Source organism: Planococcus citri, chromosome 3 (assembly GCF_950023065.1).
Source record: "Planococcus citri chromosome 3, ihPlaCitr1.1, whole genome shotgun sequence".
NCBI classification, from domain to species: domain Eukaryota; kingdom Metazoa; phylum Arthropoda; class Insecta; order Hemiptera; family Pseudococcidae; genus Planococcus; species Planococcus citri.
In genome coordinates, this window is record NC_088679.1 from 22,123,715 (window position 1) to 22,150,054 (window position 26,340).

The 26,340-nt window shown below is 33.0% G+C and overlaps 3 protein-coding genes across 4 annotated transcripts in view; 1 reads left to right on the forward strand and 2 right to left on the reverse strand.

Annotated features, from left to right (window-relative positions):
* LOC135841129 (uncharacterized) overlaps positions 1–6,691 on the forward strand; it is a 53,634-nt gene extending 46,943 nt beyond the window's left edge. For both annotated transcript variants that reach the window (XM_065357946.1, XM_065357947.1), the window contains exons 4-7: positions 305–660; positions 755–1,156; positions 1,355–1,511; positions 5,823–6,691. In XM_065357946.1, the coding sequence (XP_065214018.1) occupies positions 305–660; positions 755–1,156; positions 1,355–1,511; positions 5,823–6,031 (1,124 nt within the window). In that variant the 3' untranslated portion in view covers positions 6,032–6,691. The remainder of the gene's footprint in view (positions 1–304; positions 661–754; positions 1,157–1,354; positions 1,512–5,822) is intronic.
* On the reverse strand, positions 6,315–12,545 carry Aldh (Aldehyde dehydrogenase). Its single transcript, XM_065357945.1, has 10 exons — positions 12,273–12,545; positions 12,078–12,182; positions 11,837–11,977; positions 11,515–11,761; positions 11,249–11,436; positions 11,029–11,178; positions 7,273–7,410; positions 7,029–7,193; positions 6,779–6,936; positions 6,315–6,690 (listed from the first exon to the last, which is right to left on the reverse strand). Exons 1-10 carry the CDS (start codon positions 12,381–12,383, stop codon positions 6,543–6,545), a joined length of 1,551 nt encoding a protein of 516 aa, XP_065214017.1. The 5' UTR covers positions 12,384–12,545; the 3' UTR covers positions 6,315–6,542.
* A 4,829-nt stretch (positions 12,546–17,374) lies between these two features.
* Positions 17,375–26,340, reverse strand: part of Skeletor (DM13 and DOMON_DOH domain-containing protein skeletor) — a 69,397-nt gene continuing 60,431 nt past the window's right edge. Inside the window, exons 7-14 of the mRNA XM_065357943.1 lie at positions 25,172–25,271; positions 24,877–25,061; positions 24,577–24,772; positions 24,295–24,458; positions 20,347–20,542; positions 20,048–20,241; positions 19,743–19,970; positions 17,375–19,657 (exon numbers count right to left, since the gene is read on the reverse strand). Of these exons, the coding sequence (XP_065214015.1) occupies positions 17,600–19,657; positions 19,743–19,970; positions 20,048–20,241; positions 20,347–20,542; positions 24,295–24,458; positions 24,577–24,772; positions 24,877–25,061; positions 25,172–25,271 (3,321 nt within the window). The 3' untranslated portion in view covers positions 17,375–17,599. The remainder of the gene's footprint in view (positions 19,658–19,742; positions 19,971–20,047; positions 20,242–20,346; positions 20,543–24,294; positions 24,459–24,576; positions 24,773–24,876; positions 25,062–25,171; positions 25,272–26,340) is intronic.

The window sequence follows — 26,340 nt, forward strand, 5'->3', positions numbered from 1 at the left end:
TAAGAAATATCGAAATAATTAAAGTTTTTGAGTAAAAAATATACCTAATTTAATATTTTTATTTAAAAAAAAAAAAAAAAAAAATGAAGCATTTTAAATATAGGTATTGGAAATTGAAAAATGCGCATAAAAATTGGGAAAAAATGTGCAAAATAAATTGGTAAAAAGTTGAAATATTTATCTACGTATGAAAGAAAACCTTTTTTTTTTTTTTTTTTTTTTTAAATTGAATAAAAAGTTATTGTTTCAAAGTCACAGATAATGCTCTCACAATTTACATTATTTTCTGTTTGTTCTGTTACAGACGTTTCGAAAAGGAGTAGTGTTTTATCAGACTCTGATAACTCGCTTAGTCCTTCGTCGGTGAAATCGGAAGATTCGTTGGAAATCATGTCCATCTCAGCATCAGCCATAAAGTATTCAGCTGTAAAATGCGGCCCGTTATTTAAGAAAGAAAAACTATTATTTGTCGAGCACTCGAAACGTTATTGGGCAGCGTTGCTGGGCACTAATTTATACATTTATACCAATGAAAAAGATTCTAAACCTATTAATTGCGTAAATGTGGACGAATATAACGCCAGGGCTATGTCATCTAGTAATGGTAACAAAAAGGATTTCGGATTTGAGATCGTTTGTCCGGGAAAAAAGACTTATCAAGTAAATTTTCATAAATTTTTTCTCATCTCCTACTTTCATACTTTGATAAAGAATATTTTTTTAAATACTATTCTGTTTCTGATTTTTTTTCCAGTTTTATTCTACCTCTCAGTCCGAAATGGAAGCTTGGATATCTTCGATAAATCACTCATTACCATTACCACAAACGTCTTCAGTCACTTCATCTACGTCTACGCCAAACATCCTGCAATGTTCGGAGCAAGAACTCAAAGTTCTAGATTTCAATGAAAAACAGCGCCCTAATTCGTGCAGATACGATAACGAACGACCTACCGAACGAGAATTACCTTCTATACCCGTATTCATTCATTACGACACACCAAATCCACTTTGCAGATCAGTTGTCAGCAATGACCAAAAATCTCCTAGATTGTCGACGGATTCATTAGATGGATTTTTCCCCGAAACCATTTATCACTCTATTGACGAGTCCATTGCCGAACAATTGGCCAGATATGATTATCCTACTAGTAATGTAAGTTTTACTTCCTACTTTAAAAAAATATTAAAATCAACATTGAACCTACAATTGAACGAAAAAGTTGAATTATTATCTATCTAGGTGTTTAGTTCAAAGCTTTTTTTAAACCGTACCAAATATGTAAATAGGAAGTAGGTACCTATTACCTACTTTGTGTCGGCTCATGAGTAACAAAGTGCAATATGTTTGTAGGACCCTGTGTTCAAAAACAAAGAAAATTATTATCAAGAAGATAACCTTTACTATAATATTCTGGATCAAATAACTCAAAAGAAATTATCCGAGAATGGAACTTTGAAAAAAGACCAAAGTATCAGAATTCCTTCGTTTAAGAACAATAATTCCATAAGTAAGTAATCTATCTCATAAATTATACCTATAAGGTCATAGGAATTCGTATTTTGCATGTTATTAATACGCTTCAAATCGGTCATTACGATAACAAATTCATCTCGTTTATTTCCATTAATAAACGTGAAAATATTTTAAAATTAGAATCACACTTTATAATTTTTTTTTTTTTTTTTTTTTAAACACTGAAAATTGTTGATAATTGTTGAAAGAAATTATTCGTCACTTCCGATTTGATTTTTTTTTCAATGGGCATACTTCATTGCGTTTTTGTTTACTTTCTACATAACTCACACGTAGGTGAGATTCATCAAAAAAAAATTCTCTGTTGATAAAAAATACATACCTACAAAAATTTACTCTTTACTCTCGGATTAACGTGAAAAAAAATGACGCATACGTTCATTGATGGCTTATTGACGTACTATTGTTTTGTGGGCTTGCCTACAGCTAATAAAAAACATCAGTATTTTATAATATATTGTAAATAAATCACACTAATTATGGGCGGTCGATTGAAAGAAGTTGTATTGACATTCTTTTCGGTACGACAAGACGTTGAAAATACATTTTTTTTCTGACGTATTTGAGTGTTTTCTGAGAAATTCAGAATATTTGTATAAATTTTAGGTAGGTATGTCGGAAAATGAAAATAGAAATTCGAGCTTTAAAAATTATCATAGTTGCTTTGTTTGTCATGAATCATGATAGATGCTGTGAGACTTTTGTTTTTTAATGAGTGAAAAAATGTTTGGAAACTTGGAAAATAATTCTGAAAGATCATGCATTGTACTCGTAATATGAAAAAGCAATACAGAATCATAATCCCAAACAACTTTCAAGAAAGTTTTAAAGTTTTAAAAGTTGACAGCATTGTGCAACACCGAATGTTTATAGGAAATCTAAAATGTCAAACCGATGAAGAAAATTTACAAATGATTGAAACTACGTCCAAGTATTGAGAAAAAAAAGACATGGATCCTGTAATGAAAAGAATAGGCAACCTATTCGCCATTCGGTTCCAAAGGCAAAGCCATGCAAAAAAAAAAAACGTTTAAAGAATCTACAATCTGGTTTCGTTTTATCGAACGAAGGATTTTGAGCAGAAGTACAACAAACTGAATAAGGCAGCCAAAATTTCAAGGGCTAAAGTGGATTTTTCGATTTTTGGTAAATTAAAAAAAATCAAATCTATAGGGTAAAAATGAAAAAAAAAAAATTCTATCAAGTTGACCTAGAGAGCTGAAACTTGGCATGTATCCCATTTTCTACTCTCCGAGTTAAATAGAAACGGTTTCAAACCATTTTGAGCAGTTCTGGAGCTCTCAGAAAATTTTAAAATGTCGAAATTTCCATTCTACCTAAATTCCAACATGCCGAGTCAATTGGAAATGATTTTAGATCATTTTAGAGCCTCTGAACTTCTTTGAAGAAATTTAAGCTTCCCCAAAAATGTTATTAAATCAGCTCAGCATGTTGATATTGGCGTAGTATAAAGTGAATTTTAGCTTAATAGCTTTGCAATTTCCTTCAGTGAAATTTTGCGGAAAGGAGGAGTTGCGATAAGGCCATTATTTGGCACCAGTTAGTTAGTTATCGACTCAACCACTAATAAAATATTGTAATGAATGTACGAAATACGAATCCGTGGCTGATTAATCCAAAATGACAATTTTTGGGCTCCAGGGGTTCCCAAAGTTGTGAATAAAAAAATAATTTTAGGAACCACTGAACTTTTTTAACGTAAAATATCTGTTTGAACCCGATAAACGTTATGCGAGGAGATTTTTCTATTTTCGACCCTTGGGAGCAGAAATGGGGGGGGGGGTTCAATTTTTTGAAAATTTTAGAACCGCCATTTTGGACCTACCCCCTCGAACTCCGCTAAAAAGATTTTGACAGTTTATTAGTATGAAAGACCTCCATCCTACCAAATTTTGAGCTAAATAAACATTTTCGCTGGTATACTTAAAAATTAAATTTTCCAATTTTTCGTAATTTCGATATTTTGGGAACCCCTGGAAAACTAGAAACCTGCGATTTGCGCCAAACGTAACGTTTTGAGGTATATATTCAATAATCTGTATGAAAAAGTTAAATTAAGTTCCCTGTATATTCGTAATTTTGGAACTTTTTTTTTAGAGCCCCCCACTTTAGGCACCCCTAAAAAAGGCGTTTATGCATATTTTTTCAAATAAATTGAAGAATTCACGTTTGAAACACACTAGCGAGTGCTCGATAATTTTTCATTTGATTTGTCCTGTAACTTTCAAAACTGAGCTATTTTAGGCCAAATTCTGGCATTTTTACTTCGTTGAAATTTTTGAAAACGCTATTTTCACGTCTTTTCGAATACTTACCTAGTTAAATCTCAGAATTTGATTCAAAATAGCTCAATTTTGAAAGTAACTGGAAAAATCCTACGAAAAATTATCGAGCACTTTGCTAGGGTGTTTCAAATGTAAATTCTTCCATTCATTTGAAAAAATATGCACAAACGCCATTTTTAGGGGCGCCTAAAATGGGGGGCTCTAAAAAAAGGGTTCAAAATTACGAATATACAGGGAGCTTAATTCAACTTTTTCATCTAAATAATCGAATATACACCTCAGAACGTTGCGTTTGGCGCAAATTGCAGGTGTCTAGTTTTCAAGGGGTTCTCAAAATATCGAAATTATGAAAAATTTGAAAAACGGATTCTTGAGTTCCAGCGAAAATTTTTATTGAGCTCAAAATTTGGTAGGATGGAGGTCTTTCATACTAATAAAATGTAAAAATCTTTTTAGCGGGGTTCGACGGGGTAGGTCCAAAATGGTGGTTAAAAAATTTTCAAAAAATTGAAACCCCCCATTTCTGCTCCCAAGGGTCGAAAATAGAAAAATCTCCTCGCATAACGTTTATTGGGTTCAAACAGATATTTTACGCTAAAAAAGTTTTTGAAAATATTACTCAGTGGTTCCTAAAATTATTTTTTAATTCACAACTTTGGGAACCCCTGGAGCCCAAAAAATGGTCACTTTGGATTAATCAACCACGGATTCGTATTTCGTACATTCATTACAATATTTTATTAGTGGTTGAGTCGATAACTAGCTGGTGCCAAAAAATGGCCTTATCACAACTCCTCCTTTAAACATTCAAAAATTTTCTGTTGCTCCAGAACTACTCAAAAATGTTTGAAACCATTTCTAATCGATTTGGTGGGTCGAAAATAGGCTTTATAGGTACCTACCAACTTTTCAATTTGATGAAATTTTGTCTTTTATTTTTAAAGTGACCACTTTTGAGTAAAAATTGCAATTTCCAAAAAGAAATTTTGCCTGAAAATTGTTTTTTTTTTTCAAAAATGTGGGGTTCAAAAAATTCGAAAAATGGCATGGCAGGTCGCATATTTGGGTAGGTATCTAAAAAAACAAAAACTAGTTGGTCACATTTCAGAATTAAAACAATATTAGCCTATTCAATTTAAATTTTAAATAAAATTCAAAAGTGCAAGAAAAATTAAAATTCTTGCAAAAATACCCACTTGATATAAAATTGAAACAAATTAAACAAAATGAAAAAAATGACGCTTTTTGTATTTTTATATGCATTTGAAAAAAACATTTCACTGGTAATTCGGGAAATAGATTCTGAAACACAAAATTATGTAGGTTGAGAATACTCGTATTATGTGCTGTTTCAGAATTGAAAGGTGCCAGAATAATCTTTAAAAAAAATAAAACTCCTGCAAAAATACTCGATATGCATTTCAAATAACAGCAGCGAACTCCAACTCCTCCACAGTTCTCACAGTCACAATTATTTTAAAAGATGAAGTTTTCAGTTTTTGAATATTCTTCGAGGTAGCACCGAAGTTTCAGAATTGAATTTTTATTCGAATTTCGAACCCATCATCGTTGAGAAATAAATTTCGTTATTTTTTTACGGCAAAATGAACCGCATGAAGGGTCAAAATAGGGATTTTCTGAAATTGGGAATTTAACGGTGCAATCATTTTTGACGTAGGTACGTAGAATGAATACTGAATAGGTATTTATACGAAGTAATTGCCATTTTTAATTGACCAATACCAAATTACTGTTTTAATTCAAAAATTGTTTTTTGATCTGTACTCATGGTCGTTATATGAGTTTTTTGACTCTAGAAACTTCATACGTACCTATGAGAAGGGAGATCGAGAAGAAGTATCAAGATCTGAGAAATTGTTATATTTTTTTGATTAATAATCATGCACTTTTGAATTTAATTTTAAAACGCCAACGCGTAGGTAATTTTTATTCTATCATAATTCAATATTCATTCGCAGGAGTCTACAACAAGAACGGAGTTGGTCGAATACGTCAACTTATTCAAAAAATGGAAGAAATTAATAATCAAAACAATTCTCACATCAAGAAACTGAATTCGTATCCGAGTGAATCGAAACTGTTGAATGGACCAGTTTCAAAAATCTCAGTCTCCGATGAAATCTACGAACTAGTCAATTCGCCAACTTACGTTAATATCAACGCTTAATTTATTAAGTATTTTATTTTTGTATATTTTCATCGATAATTCTTTTACAACACTAACGAATTTTGTTTTTGTTTTGTTTTTTTTTTTCATTTTCTGATCTCGTCTCTGTCATTATTTTTTAATTTCCTACGTTTTATCGCTCGTGCTTCGTTTACAAAGATTATATCTAATAATTGTTCATGTAGATTACCATATTTATTAGTGTATACGATTTTTTTTTCATTTTTTGACTCTTAATTGTAATTCTGCTGAAATAAATTTTAGAAAAAATAATTCGACTATCTAATTTTAATATCGAAGGAAATTTGTTTTGTATTTTGCCAAATTAATTAAGAAAAAATAACATAATAGCGGAAGACAAGTGACAACAAACACGCAATTCAGAACACAGTATAAAAATATCACAACAATTTGATTAAAAAATCATGAAAAAACGTATACATTCTCGAAACATTTCTACCTAAAATGATGGAACCGGCCAGTGAAATTAAATTTCATGTACTTAAATTATTTAATTATTTCTTTGAGGAGTCTTCACGATGACAGATTTAACTTCGGTATAAGCTTGTAAACCATATTCTCCCATTTCACGTCCATGACCAGACATCTTGTACCCGCCGAATGGAGCCGGACATCCAAAAACATTGTAGCAATTTACCCTACACAAATGAAACAAACACATTTAGAAAAAAAAATATTCTAAAAAATTAACCTAGCACTATATTTTGAAAACGTAAATAAATATACCAAACAGTTCCAGCTCTAATGCCTTGCACCAAGTAATTAATTTTATCCACATCTTTGGAGAAAACAGCTGCAGCTAAACCGTAAACTGTGTTATTAGCTCTTTCGATAATTTCGTCCAGATTTTGGAATTTAATAATTTGTTGAACGGGTCCGAAAATCTAAAAAAAAATCAATCGAAAAAATTAACGTGACATAAGTATGTTGAAAAATAAAAAAATGTTTACAATTTATAATTTTTTCGATATCTTACTTCTTCTTTGGCAATGGTCATGTCATCTTTGACATTAGCAAATACTGTAGGTTGAACGAAGTATCCTTTATCGTACAAACGACCACCTCCGGTGAGCAATTGGGCGCCTTCTTTTTTACCGGTTTCGATCAATGAGATAATTTTATTAGTTTGTTCTTCGTCGATCTGTGCAAAAAAGCATGATTTCAAGTTCTAAGGGTTTTAATTTCAATTTAATTTGAAATTTTGATTGTTTATTTCTTACCTGAGGACCTTGTTCGACAGAGAAGTCAAATGGATCGCCGACTATTCTTTTCAAAGCCCGATTGGCACTTTTTTCCACGAATTCGTCGTAGATTTTTTCCTGGACAAAAGTACGAGATCCGGCGCAGCATACTTGACCCTGAAAAAATATCAATTATTATCAAGATATTAAAAAAATTAGATAAAATCAAATATTAATACACGTTATATGAAAAAACGAAACAAAAACATTGAGAAAATTTTTTTTTGACAGCAAAATTAACAAAAAAATTCATAAAAAAATAATGGAATTTAAAAAAAAAAACCAGAAGCCCAATGATATCACGTAAGAATCGTTATAAGGAAGAAACTCGAAGAAAATGGAGATTTAAACAATTTTTTTAGAAGTAGAAATTTTGAAAAACACGACTAGAAAGCTTTAAAACGTGAAAAAAATTAATTATCACTAAAAAATAATACAATAAATATAAATGAATGAATTTAAGAAATCAAGTACGGTGCCACTTCAGAAATGTTTAAAATTTGGTTACCAATTTTAAAAACAGGGGGGGGGGGAGTTGGAAGAAGGGTTCATTGAACTTGAATAAAAGAATAGAAAAAAAGGTATCTAACTAAGTCAGTATGCTGGGTTTAAAAAATCAAAACAATTTAAAAAACCTCCTGCACAAAATCTAAAAATTATTTTTTTCAAATACATAAATACATAAAAAAAAGGAACAAAGAAAAAAATGCTTGAGCAATTTACAAACAGCGGAACTTTTTTGAAATGAAAAATATCAAATTTCTAAAAAAATTTATATAATGCAAACTTAAAGAACTTGGAGCAATTTAAAAAACATGAGGGAGGGGGTGGAAGGAGTTTTACTGTCGTAAAAAAATGAATCCATGGAAATTGACTTTTAGCCTACTCCAACACCAACCCAATACTCCAAAAAAATATAGTACTAGAATACTACAAACAAAAATTGAGCTTTCATCAAATCATAGTCCTTTTGTGGCAATATTTTTAGAAACAACAGAGAAAACAAAATTTTCACGTTTAGAGTTGATTTTGAGACTTTAAGTATACTTGAATCAAATTTTTTTTAAAAAAAAGTAACTTTAGTAACCAAAAAAGGTTTAAAAAGTAAGTAACGAAAAAGTACCCTAACTAAAAAATAGGTAACCAAAAAAGTTACAAGACGTGAGTAAAAATCCAGAACATTTCAATTAAAAAGGGAAAAAAACTTACGAAACAATAAGTATTCCAATTATTAAATTCTAATCATGAAACTTTTACAATTTTAGTAAAAAGCAGGATTTTTTGACAATCATTGAAAAAAATATATGATACATTTTTTCAAATTTTCGTCAGAATAGTGAGACTATTCCGCTACTTTTTGGTGATAAAGCAAGACTTTCTGGGAATTTTTGACATGAAAGTAATTTTTTTTCAGGCGAAAAAGCAAAGCTCGATAATTTTAATAAAATGAAGAGCTTTAAAAAGATTTTTTTTTAAAAAGTGAAATTTTTCGATAATTTTTGGCATAATATTTGTAAAAAAGTGAGATTTTTTTGTTAAACAGCACGATTCGTTAATTTTTGGCCAAAAACACTCTATTTTTCTCCAATTTTTGTCGAAAAAGTGAGAATTTTTGCAACTTTATAGTAAAAAGCGAAACTTTGACATTTATAGCAAGAAGGCAATGCTTTTTGATAATTTTTGGCAACAAAGCGAGACATTTGGGAAATTTTTTGGGGGAAAAAATGAAACATTTGGAATTTTTTGCAAACAAGGGACGATTTTTGGCAATTTTTAGCAAGAAACGATACTTTTTGGCAATTTAAACAAAAACCGAGATTTTTTGTTACTTTTTGTAGAAAGCGAGGATTTGACAATTTTAGCTAAATTCAGGAATTTGTAACTGTAAAGCTGAAAAGGCAGTATAACCAGTTACATAAGAATAAAAAAATAAAAATACTTTCGTAAATTATTCACAACTGATAATTATTAGGGCTAGGATTTTTATGATTCAAGATTCATTCCTCTGAGGGGAATGGTGAAAGTTGATAGTGCATATTTTTCTTGCTTATTTTGGGTGTACTTAAATGCTTTTAAATGCTTATTTTGGGCCAAAAAGGCAAAAATTTTGCTTTTTTGGGACTTTTTTTTGGTCGTTAGCGCTTTTTTGAGTAAAAAATAAGTAAAATTGAAGCAAATTAGTTCCAAAAATAAAAAAATTCATCAACTTTTTGCACATTATTGAAAAAATGAAAAAAATTGAAAAAAGATCAGTTCAAAAAAACTCAAAAATAACAGTTTCAGTTTTCATTTTTCAATTTTTATTTTATTTATTTATTTTTTTTTAATTTATAGTTTCAGTTTTTTCCCTTTTTTTTTTCATTTTGGTTCAAGTTGTACATATATTTAAGGGAGGTATCTTGCTGGGTTTGAAAAAACCTTCATTTTGATATGTAAGTAACATGGTAGGATTTGATAGCGTTTTTTTTTTGCTTTTTTCATACATTTTTATTGCTTTTTTATAGCGCTTAAAAATCCTAGCCCTAATAATTATCAACATTTTCCCTCGTTTTGTTCAAGAACTTGGGTCCAGCTGTTTCAAAAAAGTACTTAACTCAAGTGAGTAAAATTTTTAAAAAATAACCAAAAGTTACCAAAAAAGTAACCGAATACGTTTTTCAGTAAAAAAAAAACAAACAAAATTACTTGAGAACGCAACGAAAATAACAATTGTAAAACAAAGCCTTCTTCAAGTGATGCTCAGAATGCATCTTTCTCAACTTTTTTGAGATACACTTCTGAATAATAATTAATAATTTCAAAAAGAAACTAGGTAAGTATCAATAAAGAAAATACATCAGATCTGAATCAAAAAACTCCCTCACTTGAAAAAAAAACGAACAAAATCAATTTAATTAGAACTTAAATTTTCATCCAATATCATCGTTAAATTCTAGAAACTGTGACATTTGATCTCTCTTCACGTAAGTATCTTATCTGATGTTTTTCTCGATTTCCATAAATGCACGAATGTTTCTCAACTTTTAACCAAACGAATGCAATTCGATTACATTTTAGAGAATTGAACGAGCTATAATTGAGCGATTAAAGTAGAAAACGTTCGTAAAACTTTGAAATAGCTAATCGTCACAACGAGTACGCAATATTACGAAACTACTCGTATTTCTCAAAAAACAATTTAAAAATAGGTAAATAGTATAAAATACAGCCATATAATTTTTCAGTTTCACGACCTTCGATATTTTTCTCACGTAAGGTCAACATGAATTATTTATTCGTAATGTCGGAATAGAAAAGAATCCATAATTTGTAATTCAACTGATGATTTGTCCCGAAAAGAAATAATTATCATATTCATAAATTCGGAGAAGAAATAAGTACATATCTACTACAATGTACCTATAGAAAAATTCAGTTTAAATATAAAATGCACTAAGCAATCACACGCTGCTCAGATAAGACCTTATTTTATCATTTTGAAAAACATTATTATAATTCATCGAGCATGAACGTGGCTTTTCTACATTCGTTTAGATAACCATTCGGTAATTATAAGTCAGTAGTCAGCTAGAGTACTTGAAACGGATATACAAAGTGTTTTAGTTCGGTCTTTCCGTAGGTATATTATATAAGCTTATCATTGTCTATAGGAGGTAACGATAAGATATCTCTTCTAACGTAATAATTAGTAAAATGATAAGAGAACATTGAATATTCTTAGCTTTCGATGCTTACTTGGTTGAAAAACAACCCCACGTGAGCCATTTCGACGGCGAAATCGACGTTAGAATCGTCCAAGATTATATTCGGTGATTTACCACCCAATTCTAGGGTAACTCTTTTCAAGTTCGATTGAGCTGCACCTTGTTGTATGATTTTTCCAATCTGAAACAATATACTCGTAGAATACGTAACCTTTCAAGCCATCGTTTCTCTTACAAACGCTTTAGCTTACTTCTGTAGATCCAGTAAAGGCTACTTTATCCACATCGTTATGATGTACGATGGCAGCACCAGCTGTAGGACCGTAACCAGGAACGATATTCACAACTCCAGGAGGGAATCCAGCTTCTTTAATCAAGTTAGCCATGTACAAAGCGGTCAGAGGGGTTTGTTCGGCTGGCTTCAGTACGATGACGTTACCTATAAGCAAACCGTTAATATTAATTACCCTCTTCACACCGATTAAATAATATGATTTAATAGTCGAACTAAAAATACCAGTAGCTAAAGCTGGGGCTATTTTCCACGCAAACATCAGCAATGGAAAATTCCACGGGATGATTTGTCCACAAACGCCAACAGGCTCGTGTCTAGTGTACGCGAAGTAATCTCCATCCATAGGTAAAACTTTACCGTGATTTTTATCAGCCCAGCCAGCATAGTATCGAAGTACTTGGATGGATGTGGCCACATCGACGCTATAAGAAGCAGTGTACGGTTTACCATTATCGTACGTTTCCAAACTCTGTCAAAATAACAAACAATTGTACACAATAAATCGAATAAATTAAACACATCGTGTTTCTTATACGAATCTTACAGCTAAATAGACGGCATCTCTTTCCATCAAATCGGCCAATTTGTTGAGCAAAACTCCACGTTTGGATGGATTTATAGTTCTCCATGGGCTGCCCAATTTGAAAGCTTCTTTAGCCGCCGCTACTGCTTTATCAACGTCGGTCTGAAAGCAAATAATGTTAGTTTATCTGACTATATAGATTCACATACTTAGGTACACGAGGTTAAAAATAATTTCAACAATGTACAACGGTATTTTATACCTTATCTCCTTCTTGAATTTCAGCGATAACTTCACCGGTAGCCGGATTCAGCGTTTTGAACGTTTTACCCGATGATGATTTAACCCATTGGTTGTTGATGAAAATCTATACACAAGAATTGATACATCGAGGTGTAATAAAATGTCATACGATACGATACGACATGCAAGTAATTGATTCAAAAGGGATACTCACATCGGTACATTCGATCTCCGGCGAAGTATAAGGTTTCGGTAAAGCTGCCGCCGAATATAATCGGGCATTAAATCCTTGTTTGGATACTAAACGGTTCAACGATTTCATCATTTTTAATTTGGGAAAAAAATGCTTGTTATAGTCAACCACTTCGCGACACTAATGGACTTAACAAGGCAGTAAATAACTTGAATTGAAAGCTGAAAGACTACTTTGTGCTCGTTCGAACCACACGTCCGTAGAAAAACATGAAATGATTAGTAGCGACGATGCTGATAACGGTAATGATTGTGTTTTAGCTACCAGTGTTGACACGAAACGGAACCTTAAAAATTTTCAATTCGAGATATTTTTAGAAACACTCGATGTAGTTTGGCGAGTAATTAGCTAATTACAAGTACTTTTACTAGACTAGATTAACCGGTTTATGCTTCCCAAATGCAGTTTTACACGAAGAATTCGGAAAATTTGCAATACATAGAGTACCTACTTATGTCAAATTGAGTAGATGATTACTTTCAGGTGTTAAAATTAGTTTTTCGATTTTTTGGCCAATTTTTAAAATTCAAATATATGGAACAGAAATGGGGAAAAACAAAATTTTACTCAATTGATGAATTGACCTAGAAAGCTGAAATTTGGTTTCCACCTTTTTTTCGACCTCACGACAGTCACGACTAGATCAGTAATAGTTTCAACCCGTTCAAAAGCTTTTGGGCAATTCTCAAAAAAAAGGGTCAATTTTGATGTGCATAATTTTGAAAAACAAAAATTATTTTTTTGGAAAATTTCAAGTGGGAATCATTTGAAAAGCTCTATTCCAAAGTGGGTCAAGTCATTTTTTTTTAAAAAACACGTTTTACGACGATTTTTACTTAAAAAGTGAGTAAGTCATCGATTTTTCAAAGTGATTTTTTCTACAAGCAATTGTTCTATGTCCAAAGAAAGGAAAGGTGCACCGACCTTTCGAAACAGAACAAATTTTAGCAAAAAAAATTTTAAACGAATTTTTTGGTGAAAAAAATGACTTAACCCACTTTGGAATAGAGCTCTTCATTTGTATAGGTGTCCCAGATCCCTTTTCTAGTGTTGGCCTCAATTCAATCTTCCCCCCTGTGGGCCCTGGCCCCCTAAAACGGCGATAATTACGATTCGACCCTCATCGATGTGTAATATGTCGATTGATATGTTTTCGAGGTCGTAGAATTCGAATCTGGAGTTAATTTTTATGTACAGGTGGAGGGTGCGGCGTGGGGAGGGGGAAAATGCCAAATTTTGCTTACCATAAACTGGGGTAACATTGAAATTGCGGGGTAACATTAAAGGGCGCGGTTTTCCATCACATTACGAGGTCTGGCAACTAAGTTCCGGGAAGTGTTTCTGAGAGGACTTGATGAAACTCCATAGAGCAATTCGAAACAAATGACATGACTCAAAAATTGGTGCTCCTTCTGGACAACGCCAAGCCTCATATCGCCCACAAAATGCATGGCATAATCAAAATTTTTAAATGAGAATTTGGTAAACGATTAACCACCCTGCCAACAGCCCCTCTGTTTCATTGGGTGTTTCTTCAATTTTTGGTCAATTGAAATTGACTTTAAAAGGAAAAAACGAAGAGGTCAAATCTGTTGTGAAGGAGTAAATTGTGCAAGTTGGACGGGACATTTCAGAACGCGCAATAATTTACAATTTTGTGTCACGGCCGAACAAATGCATCGATGTGTTGGGTGAATACATTGAAAGTTGCATTAAGACCTCCTCTTTTCAATGGCGTATCTAGTTTTTCATTTTGATGAAATAGAGTATGTTTTACGAGCATGGGAAACTTACTTATTGAGTCATCTTTGTAGTTTTCAGAACTTTTGAGAATCGGAACGATACCATATGAAAACTACGTTTTGAAACTTTTCGAGCTAATTTTTCGTACGAAAAAAAGTGGCAACACTGATTTTTATAATATTACTAAAAATCCATTTGAAACCCCTAACTGTTGGAATAAGTTCCATTTTGATAGATATCGCGGTTATCGAGTAATCCACTACTGAAATGGATGATACATACTTATTTCAAGTTCACTGAAAACTTTGACACCCCCTAGCAGTCTTTAAAAAAGGGCTGGAGGGCTACGATTTGCACCATTGATTATCCCTTCAAAAGGTGTTTCCGCAGGAAAAATTTCAAAAAAATCACCGACCCCCCCCCCTCTTACCACTTCTTGGTTAAATTGACGTAAAATGACCCTCCTATGATATTTTTGAAAAAAAAAGTGTACCTACCTATGTACTTACTACTTAGTTACGCTGAGCAACAAAACTACAAAAGTAAGTACGTACCTATGCGTAATAACAACTGTGCGTTTTTAAAATTGTAAGTATTCTAAGTTAATTAATCGCTTTGTTTGGTTCACTTTTAATTATTTTAAATTTAGTCGCTTCATTTGCGAGTAGGCCACTTAATTTGTGGGTTAATTTAAAAAATAAATTAAGTACACGGCCATTTGCAAAAAAAAAAAAATGATTCAAAATTACTCGAAAAAAAGTATTTAGAATAATTTCAAGTATTCATTTGCAATATGCCTCCTCCCCCCCCCCAAAAAAAAAGATCTGAATTCAACTCACATAAAAAAATTGAAATTTCTAAATCACCGTCAAAAAACTTCATCATATGAAAAATGTATCTAGAATCTTACCACGAAAAAAATTGATTCAAAATCACTATAAAAAATTCATCTAGAATCTATCTAAAATCACTCACTCTCACTACAAAAAATTTTTGAAATGAAAAGAATGTCATTCAAAATTGCCACAGAAAAATTCTTTACTGAACTGAAAATAAAATTTCTGCACCACTTTCAAAAACATTATCCTAGATCGTGCCCAAAAAATATACCCATCCTAAATCACCATGAAAAAATTTATTTAAAATTAATGCAAACGAATTATCGAATTTACCACAAAAACTCATTCAAAATAATAAGTACCTACTGAAAAAATTCACCATGAAAAATATTCATTCAGAATTACCATAAAAAATATATGTACCTACCATTGCACCTACTTACTTAAAATAACTACAAAAAAATGTCGTCGGTCTGCCTGTCTAGCCTCCTAAGGTGATTGACTCATGTATATGATTTCACATGATCGTATGCCTGTCTGACCTCTGAAAATCATTGACACGTGTGTCTGGGCTCTCAAGGTCACTGATCATGTCAGAAAAGACACAGGTAAGTATTTCGATTTTCGTATTTGCACAGCAGGAGGATGGAGCCTGAAAACCTCATTTTAAAAGTGGTCTTGGACTAAAAAATTTGTAACAGTTTAGAAACCTTACTGAGCACTCTCCTCCCCTTACCCCCAGTAGGTATCCTCTAAGTGAGATTCTCAGCATTTTCAAAGAATTTGGGTCCAAAATTGGATCATGATTTATTTTTTAAAAAGGCGTCTGCAACTTATCAAATCGGGTTGAAATTTCGATAAAAAACTTTTTTGAGCTTTTCTGAAGAGTCTCTAGCTCAAAATGGATGATGATTTTAGAGGGTTTTGAAGAAGGGAAACTTATCAAAATGGGTAAAATTATTAGAAATTTTAACAGAAAACCAAAAATTTCCATAAAAACTTTTATTGAGCACTTTTGAAGAATTTTGAGCTTCAAATACAGTATAATTTTCCCAGTTTTTCAAAAAGGTATGTCATACGATCTATCATAAAACAGATTCGGCAGAAAATCAAAAAAAGTTTATTACCGTATTTTACCATAATTTACCAAAAAGCCAAATTGAACACTTTTTTCCATATTTCCTTCATAAATTTCCAAATTTCCATGGAAATTTATAATTTGAAAGTTACCAAAAATTTTCCCCATAAATTTCCAAAAAATGTCCATGAAAAATTTCCTATAGATAATCTCTAATAACACCTAAAACAGATGAAAATTTACTTCAGAGGCAGGTTAGAAGTTCAGAACTTCGAAGTCAAACTACAAATAACTCTTCATATCCGGCCGCAAATTAGTAAAATACCATAAATACCGTAAAATACCGTATTTTACCGCCGTATTTTACCAGCAAATAAATTACGGTAATTTAACAGCCCTGAATGGGTTGGTAAATCTCACTCTCTAGGGAATGAAAATTATCTTAACCACCTTAGGCAAAAATTATAATAATACCTTCTATACCTAATAATGCTAGATTTCACTCTATATTATAACCATAGAATTAGTGATTTGGATTCCTAATCAATTTCAATTTCGTTTTCGTGTGATAATTCCTTAAAAATAAGTTCATCTGAGCCGTTATCAGGACGTGTTGAAGCGGTTATTCCAAAAACATAATAAAAATTACTTAACATTCAGCAAAAAAAACAAAAAAAAAAAAAAACAAAAAAAAAAAAAAACAAAAAAAAAACAAGATAACTAGTGATCAAATTTTGTAACACTTTTTTTTTCATTTTTGAAAAAAAACCTACTGAGAAAATTCAAATAGTGGGAGCTCTTTTTGACCAAAAACCCTGAAGTACCCAGTTGATAATTGAGCCCTTTACATTACGAGTTGAAATAACAGTTGCAGAATTATATTCAACATTGACCTTGCGACCCATCAAAGTACCTAGCAGGGCTAGTGGAACGGAACAAAACAGAACAGAACAAATAAGATAACGAAGTGCTTTTGAACAGAACCGAACAGAACAAAATTACACCATCAGCCAACTCAGCAGGTAGCAATGGGGGGGGGTAGTCATAGTGTGAATTTCAGCTTTCCAATTCCATCTTCATTGGGTAAAATTTAGTGGATATTTCGATTCTCAAAAATCTGCTGGAAGCGTTGCAGAAATGCAGAATTGCTCAAAACGGCTGAAAACCATTTTCAATTGATTCGGCGGGACATGATTATATGTAGCACATTCCAAATTTCAGCTTTCTAGATAAAGGACTGAGGGTGTATTTTTGGATTCTCTTATTTCAATTGTTCTTATTCAGATCCAAAAAATTTCTGTCATTTAGGATATCTTCTTTCGTGGCGATGAAAGAATTGCATACACCAAGAAGTCAGGAACTGAGATACCTACCATTAAAACCAGAATAACACCAAAACTCGATTACACAAAGCTGAAAAAAACTTTTAATAAAAATTAACACGAGGCAGTGATCAGCCTTAAATAAAAGTATAAAAATAAATAAGTTATAAATTACACTTACTCGAGTACGAAAAAGAAATTAATTTCTGTACAATTTAAAATCTAAGAAAAGTTATCGCAACTTATCGAGTACAAAAAAATTAAATGCTATGTTACACAACCATTCTGGAATCGATGACTACCTCTTCAACTCTTGGTAGAATTAGTAGATTCTGTCGACTGATTTTCAGGAATATTGATGACGAATTTATCATCCTGCGAATCCTTATTTAAATCATAACTTACTGGAATGTATTTAATTTTATGATTCGATGGTATGCTTTTATCCTCTTCTGGGATCGCTTTCTCGGTCGAGTTATTAATCTCCGATATTTCAGGATGCATATTGTCGTAGAATTCGGTTACCTTATAAGTATGCGAGGTTGAGGATTGCTTTGGTATCTGATAGGCGATATTTTCCACCAAATTGTCGTTACCTTGAATAGCATCGTTTTTACTATCGTAGGGTTTATTGTTATAAATCGGAGATGAAACCGTATCAACGGCGTAATAATTATAATAAGGCGTTTGTTTAATAGGTACTCTGGGAAGATCTTCTTCATCTTCTTCTTCTTCGTTGGGCCAAATGTAAACGATATTTGACTGACCAGGTTTGTGTAGTTTTACCTTCATTGGTTGATCGTGTGGTTTCTTTTTTCTATGATGTTCATTTATTAAAGGAGAAGGTATGAAAATAGGTTCGAATAGTTCGGGTTCTTTACCTTCGAAGGGGTTTTTCGAATGGTCTTCGCTGATCGTCTCGTTCACTGCAGATTCAGTGGCATTTAGATCTTTGGCAGGGGGATCTTGTTCTATGTAATCTTCCTCACCTTCGGACATCCTGTCTTGGGCTACGTTTTGATTATCGATACTGGGTATAATCGGTTTAAAACCGCTTTCGATTACGATAGAGCTAGGATTAAATCCACCTTGAGTAGGTGGAGAAGGATACTTATGGTTATCCGGATGCTCTTCTGGTTTATTCAAGTACTGTTTAACCGGCGCTTGAACTATGGGTTCTTCTTTCTTACGAGTAGAAACGTGATGAGGAGTGTGGAGTTTTCTCGGTGGGGTAGTTGGGGTGTAAACGTGGGCTTGGAGAGGTACGTTGGCCGAAGGAGGGATTTTAGAGACAACGTTTCGTATCGAAGGAGGAAGAACACTCTTGACTGAATTCGAACTGGCTACTTGTTGTTCTCCGGTTTGCTGCTTAGGGATTTTGTTCACTCTAACGTGAGAGTAAGGTGGTGGTTTGACCTTGTGTAAGGGTTTCTTTATCACTACCGAGTGTCGATAAGGTCTTCCCATCGGGTATGGTTTACTCATCGCTGGAACCTGGTCATCGGTGGGTTCTCCAGCGTGTTTGATGACGTGGATATGCATAGCTGGTGGAATTTGGTACTTGTAAGGGGAATCAGCGTGGAATGGTATTTTTACGTTGTTATTCGGCAATGCGTATGGTTCCTTGAAGTGGGTTTTTGGGTATTTCAACATATTCGTCGGTATGTAAGATACCTGAGGTGTGGTTGTATTTATATAATAAGGATTGTACCCTTTTATAGGTATGTCTTGAGGGTAGGTTTTCAAAGGTATATCCTGAGGGTACCCTTGAGGATAATTTTTCAGAGCTTCTTGAGGGTAATTTTTAATAGGTCCGTCTTGAGGATAGTTCTTGATTGGTACATCTTGAGGATAATGTTGAGGATAATTTTGAGGATAATTCTGAGGATAATTTTTTATCGGGTAATCTTGATGATATCCTTTGATAGGTAAATCTTGAGCCTTCGGGTACTCTCTGTGATCGATCTTTTCTGTGACCGGTTTCGTTTCTCGCATCGGTTCAGTGCTTTGCATCGATTGGTAATCGAAATTTTTCTGATAAGGAGGCGGAGGCATGTACGGATCTTGTAAAATGAATCTTTCACTTTGAGCATATTCACCCTTTAGACCATCTTTGAACTGGCCCGACTCCAAGACGACGTTATGTTTACCTTCTTGTTTCAAATCGGCAAGGCTGTTGAATAAACTAGCGTTGGCTGGTTTCACTCGAGTGATAACTTGGATGCTGGGATTCGAGATGAGTTCATCGTGATCGTCTTCGCTATCAGATCGAATTCGAGTAGTGACTTGTTCGCTAGCGGCTTCATCTTTGTCGCAGGTGTCGAGAACATTTATCTTCCAGCCGAGGTAACGATGAGAGAAACACTGTGAAATAGAGAAATTGTTCGTGAGTTATTATGTAGATGAAGTGATGTAATCAGAAGGTACAGTAATAGTGAACGAGGATTACCTGATAATAAACAGTATCCGGTGTATTTTCATCCGGAGTCCATTGAATGACTCCTGGTTCACCGTGATCACAAACCAAACTAAGAGTTCTCTGATAAGCACCAAACGAAGCAAACTCGTCAGCAGAAGGCTGATCAGGATCTGGAGTCCAGTTACACAGACGTCCAATACCAGTTGGCACATATTCTCCATCTTTGTTCTGGGTAACTCCGGCAAATATTTGGATTTTCTACGAGCAATTCGTATAAATATCATTGTAAATTTCATCATTCATTTGAAAAAGTAAGTAGGTACCTAGAACCTCACCTCTTTTTCTTCGGGTGTTTTGTACACAAATCCACCGACAGGATCATCGGTTATGTAAAATGGATGATATTTAGCCGGAATTTCAGGATCTAAGCCTCCTTCCACTACGAAAGTATAAGTACGACCTCGTACCACGTTGATTTCCGGTATCAAAAGTCCATTTATGTACCACGAAATTCCCCAACCGACGTGTCCTAAAAAAAAAAAAACGACGCAGCCGAATATGCATTAATCAACCTTTTATTTTATCCGCAGTGATTACCAAAGTTGTAACGATAATGTAAGAAAGAGCTGCCTACCGGTAATAGCCGAGTATCCTCGTTTTCCACCAGTTGGTCCCATTTGAGCGTAGTAAACTCCGTCGTCAGGTTCGTTACATTGGATTGGTGGAATATCCCAAGGTTTTTCACGTTTTACTGGAGCTGGAGTAGCTTCTACTTTTTTGGCTACCGTTGTCTTGGGCGTTTCTGGTTCTTTTTTCTGGTGTTCGGTTACCTGTCAGAACGATTCAAGTTGAATTATTGAAAGATACCTGTAGATCTTGATCTAGTTCCTGATATTAGTAGATAGGCAATTTCTCGAACATTAAAGCAAGAACAGTAGATAACGTTGCCTACTCGATTCAATATCATCATTACGTACATCATGAAAATTGTGATTCCAATAATTTCAAAAACTTGATTTTTTTTTGAAAATTGTGAAAAATCCTAACAAAATGGTTCAATGTTCATGAAAATTAGTTACCTACCTAATTTTGTTTAAAAAGATTTTTCCAGCAAAAAAATCAAAAATCAAAATTACAAATCATTTTTGTTTTATAAAGTCCGTAATAATTTCTCAAAACAAATTCTTCAAAAATTCAAAATTGAAATCCCTAAGTATGGGCAATTGAATTATCGAGTGTTGCATAAACCAGTTCGTTAGAAAGTGAATGAAAGATGGATTTTTCGAACGAGCATATTAATTATATCTCATTTTTGAACACAGATTTCACTATTTCCAGTTGTTCAGTTAGTTTTAGGTAGGTTTTGATTCATTTTGCTGAATTTCAGAATTTTATACCTAAGGAAGAAAATAAATCCCATTTATCCTCCTTTCTCCACAAACAATTCGATTTTTACAATTTTTTGGGCGGCTTTTCCCTTTTGAAATTAATAGACCTAAATGATTAGGTACCCATTTAAAAAAAAATCACCACTTCGTTTCATAACTTTGGCAAAATTTTGCAGCAAGATCAATTCTACAAATTTTGAGACAGAATCAAAAACATACGAAAAACAAAATAGCCTAAATGATTTTGATACCAATTTGGTGAAAATTGAAGAATTACCCGGGCACAAAAAGAATGAAAAATGTTGTCAGAACAAAGAAAAATAATATTTTAAAACAATCAATTTATGGTATATAAACGTACCTATGAAAAAAACCTTCGAAATAATTTGAACTTGCAACTGAAACTTTGGGGCCACCAAAATATTTTTCCAATGTTAACAATAAAAGCAGTAAAAAAGCTCGAAAAATCTGAACTTGAAATTTTTTGAAACTAACGAACAATTTGTTGAAGAATTTTTTTTTTTTGAAAGATCATCTCTAAATTTTTTATTTTTCAAATTAAATTATGGAATTGGTCAAATCTGAGGATTGAAAAAATTAAAAGAACAATAATCTCATCAAATCTGGTGAAAAGAGGAATTTTTCTTGATTAAAATACTGAAATTTTCAAAAATATTTGTGACAAAAAAAACAAACAAATTCAGAAAAAAATTGAAAATTTTGAAGAATTTATAAAAAGTCAACAAATTTTCTCTCCAAAATGGATAAAAAAGCATTATTTTCATACAGAATTATGCAGAGTTTTTTTTAAACTGCTGCTCAGAGACAACTCGAGGTTGATTTTTTTTCAAAAATGAGTTGAAAAAGTCATTGAATCTAGTCTTTTTTTAAGGTTTTCGTCAATTTTTCTTCAACTCCTTTCAAATCCTTTCAACTCTTTTTGCATATCGAAATGTCAATGTTGCTGAATTGAAAAAATTTACATTTTGGATAACATAAAAATTTGTGTCGAGAGAAAAAACGCAAAAATTGAAAAAAAAATTGTTCAATGTCATTTAGAATTTAAAAGGAAAAAATGAGACATAAGAATCCCATTTCAGTTTAAAAATTACCGAAATTTACCAAATTTTCAAAATCATAATCCAAAAATAAATAATTACCTAAGATGGATAAAAATAATCTAAAATTTAAATTTTTATAATTATGTACTTAGTTGTATTTTCCAAACAATTTTAAGGTGGTCTTTTGGAATGAACATTTTTTCTGCTGGGAAATTTTGATGCTGTAACTTTAACTTGACAGAAATTCCAAAAAATTTGAAATTTTGTTTTAAAACCAAAAGCCTCCGCGACATTTTATCCTATTTCATTCAAATTTTGTCGTAGTTAATAATATTATGAATTTTTTTTGTGAGCTTTCGAAGTTGTGAAAAAAAAAGAATGAAATGCTATTATTTTGGGGCATTAAATTTCTTTTGGTACTTTGAACTTCTCCCTGGCGTGAAAATTTGAATTTATTTCTAATTCGATTATTTTTTTGGTGCATTGAAACTTGTACGAAACGCAAAAATTATGCAAATGAGTTCCCAAAGAATTGAAAAAGTATCAAACTTCCTTTATTTTTTGAAAACGAGTATTGAAAGAGTTGAGTTGGCCTGTTTCGACTCTCTTCAAAGTTTTCAAAATTAGCTGAATTGACTGAAAAGTTGATTCATTTTCAAAAAGAGTTTGCTCAACCTCAACCAATGGGCTCCAGAAGGGGAGGTATACAAAAGTACAAAACCAAAAGTTATCAAAAAAAATATATATGGGTATCAAAATCTCAAATTTATGGGTTCAGAATTCATTTTTGAAGACAATCCAAAATGGGCTCCAAAAGGGGAGGTACAAAACCAAAATTTTTAAAAATTTTTGAAAAAGTATGTTATTGATATCAAGATTTGAGTTTTCAATGGCGTGGAATCAATTTTTGAAGACCATTCAATCCCAAACCCGAAAATGGGCTCCAAAGCTGGAGAGGTACAAAAATGAAAATTTTCCAAAAAAAGTGCAATATTGGTGTGAATTGAAAATTTGCATTTTCAATGGTGTAGATCTTGAAAATCATTTGATCATAAGCCCCAAAACGATATCCACAGCGGAGATTCAAAACCAAAAATTAAATCTTCTTGTAGGTATGTATATTTGGACACACAATTCATTTTTGAGAACGATTTGATCCTAACTTCCCAAAATGGACTTCAAAGGGGGAGGTACAAAGTCAAAAATTTTCCAAAAAGATACAAAAATAGTACAATATTTCATCAAAATTTATCCTCAAAAAAAGTTCAACTTCAAGAATTCGTCAAATTACAGGTCTACTGATTTGATTTGACGATTTTTCATCAAAAAAGATATTTTATCTAAATCCTAGGTATTTCTTCCTATAGATACGTATATGCACTCAAGTAGGGTGTTCTATAGTTCCAAAAAAAAAAAAAAAAAAAAAATACCTAGATCTTAGACAACTTGAAGGGTACGAAAAGAGAAAAAGATGAAAAAAAAAGATTTAGATAGGTAGATTATAATATCTAATTGATTGAAAAGTATGGAGGAGAAGTTATGAAAGAGAAAATGAGGAAGAGAGAGGAAGATTTAAGCAACTAGCTTCAACATCTTTTTTGTAGGTACCTACTTTTATTTTTGAATTTTTTTTTCTTGTTGAAGATACCTAGTTTTTTACTTTCATTACCTTTACTTTCAGTGGCGTAGCCAGGATTTTCTCAAGGAGGGGGCAAAACCAGATTTTTAGGCATGAAAAATCGAAATGAGGGGTAATTTTCTGGAAACTTATCGTGATGTGTGGTGATTTTATGAAAATGAAGGCAAAATTACTGCTCGAGCGAAGCGAGAACGAAAATTTTTAGAAAAAATGGGTCCAAATAACAAAAAAACGTCCATTTTTGTATGTTTTCTTTCAAATTTTCCCTCGCAAGGGGGGCATGGTCTCCTTCGCCCCCCTTGGCTACGCCACTGTCTACTTTGCTTTTCAAATATCAATGTGATGTTTAAAACTAAAACCTTGGGCATTCAATTCACCTACTAGGCTGCTTCATTTCTCCTTCGATCTCTGAATACCTTTACCTTCGTCTAGTTAAGCATTTTACAAGCATAATTCAATCCACAGAGTACATGCAGGTATCTCAACCCACTTACCCTAGTTCTCACACTGGTCTCAGTATGAACCTGATACTGTTCACTAGTCGTATATGTCGGTTCATTGTACCTCTCGTTGGTCTCTGAATCAGCAATAGCAGCATCCGATTCGGGTATAGGACAATTCCACTGAGGCGGCCTTCCAAAATCGATTAACGTAGTAGCTACAACAAACACAACACTTAAGCACCTCCATCTGCAGACTCGTCCACCAATACATATAGGTGTCTTAATCCATTAAGTGGTCATAAATCATGTAGCGATTAAGCATTTTCAACTTACCTTTGGACGTGATACTATGATAAGAAACCTCTTGTAACGAATTTAATGGCCCAATAGCCCAAATAATCGCCTGACTACCGTTTGTATAAATAGGTAAATCAAATTCATCGTGCGCTCGTAATGGTCTCTGGTACGTCACAATAGAGTATCCATTCACCAACGCAGCGTTCAGTAATCTTATACTCTCCGTGCTTGCCTACACAAGAAAAAAAAAAAGACGAAAAAGAAATGACTCGTATGTCGATCATGGTGATGATCAAATGTATCTAAAAATCGTCTTCGAGTTTTATTATCACGTACTCTGAGCTTAATATCTGGACAACTTCCACGAGTACCGGCACATTGTGATTTCGCGTCTAGGTAGTAATCGTACGCGTATCCGTTCAGAGTTTCGTGATCGATCCAAGCAACGACGACGTCTCCACCGATCATTGTATTCCTGTCGATCTGGCCAGATACACCGAACGACATGTATTCTCCTTTTTCTATACAAAAATACAATTCGATATAAGTATACTCGAGTGTAGGTAATCAATGAACACGTCGTACGTGAAGTAGGTAATACGAAGGCCTAAAAGAGGGGGCGTCAATTTACCTAATTTCGCTACCAGCTGAATCACGATACTGTCTCCGGCCACAGCCCATCGTACTTCAAAAGCCAAATCGTCGTAGAGAATTTCGCAATTCAATTTAGACTGTGGAAAAAAAACTCGAATACATCAAAATGTACTACTTAACATATTCTAGATTCAAACAAATTCCATCTCAGCATCGTTAACTTGGTAAAAATTCCAGTAAGTTTTCAACACAAAAGGATATTATGTATAAGCACACGAGGATACAATTCGACTAAAAAATTCGTGCTTTTAAATTATTCAGTCGCCATTCAACAGTTCGCTATCTTTGCCAGCTAATTACAGCATATAGGTATGGTTACAACTGTCTCGAACTTGTCTACTACAATTAACCTCATCACAGATGCGTACCTACCTAATTCTTCTACTCGAATTTGCAATTAGGTATACCTACTGCTCGAAACATTATCCGACGATAACCCTACTTTAATTAATTTTCACCGGTGTCAATTTTTTCGGCGGGTTTCAAAATCACTCCTACCTATATACCGGTACTTTTACCCCGGTAAAGAGGATTTTTATAATGACGTCACGGCTCATCGAAATCAACACTTTACACGTATAAAAAATAACCTCGTCGTGGGTATTTTTTTAAAACAATCCCTCGTTCTTCTGGTATATAGCTATATAGCTACTCTCGCCATTCGACGATTAATTTTACTATTCACAATGCAAACAACGAACCACTCTCTATTTTGATAAAAAGGTTTCGCATGTACCCCAGATTGCATATTCACGTCACTGCGCTACTTAATAAAAGATGAAAGTAACGCACAGATCCACAAACGGATATGTGACAAGTTAAGCTCAACTTTCGTTCGAAAAAAATGCTAATAACGTGGCCTATCACGCACCGAATAGTGGTGTTCAAAGTTTACGGTTTCAATTTCGCAGGCTGACTTGTCGATATATTTTATAAGGTGTATTGTTCGGATCGCATATTCGTAGAGATGGGTTGCCTGATGCATTCAATTTTAAGCTTTATGAATTTATAAGAGCTGAAGTGGTTAATTAAGCCTATGAAGAAATTGAAAATCTTGAAATTACGTTGAAAATTATTTCAATCGAGTGTGGTACAAAATTTCTCGTCGGCACAAATTGTTACTTATTTGGTATTATTTTCTGCTTC

Coding starts and splice junctions, on each gene's coding strand:
- Aldh (XM_065357945.1), bottom strand. CDS start 12,383: ATGATGAAATCGTTGAACCGTTTAGTATCCAAACAAGGATTTAATGCC. Junction 11,762..11,836: donor GAGATGCCGTCTATTTAGCT/GTAAGATTCGTA, acceptor TTATTTTGACAG/AGTTTGGAAACGTACGATAA. Junction 7,194..7,272: donor CTGTCGAACAAGGTCCTCAG/GTAAGAAATAAA, acceptor TTTTTTGCACAG/ATCGACGAAGAACAAACTAA.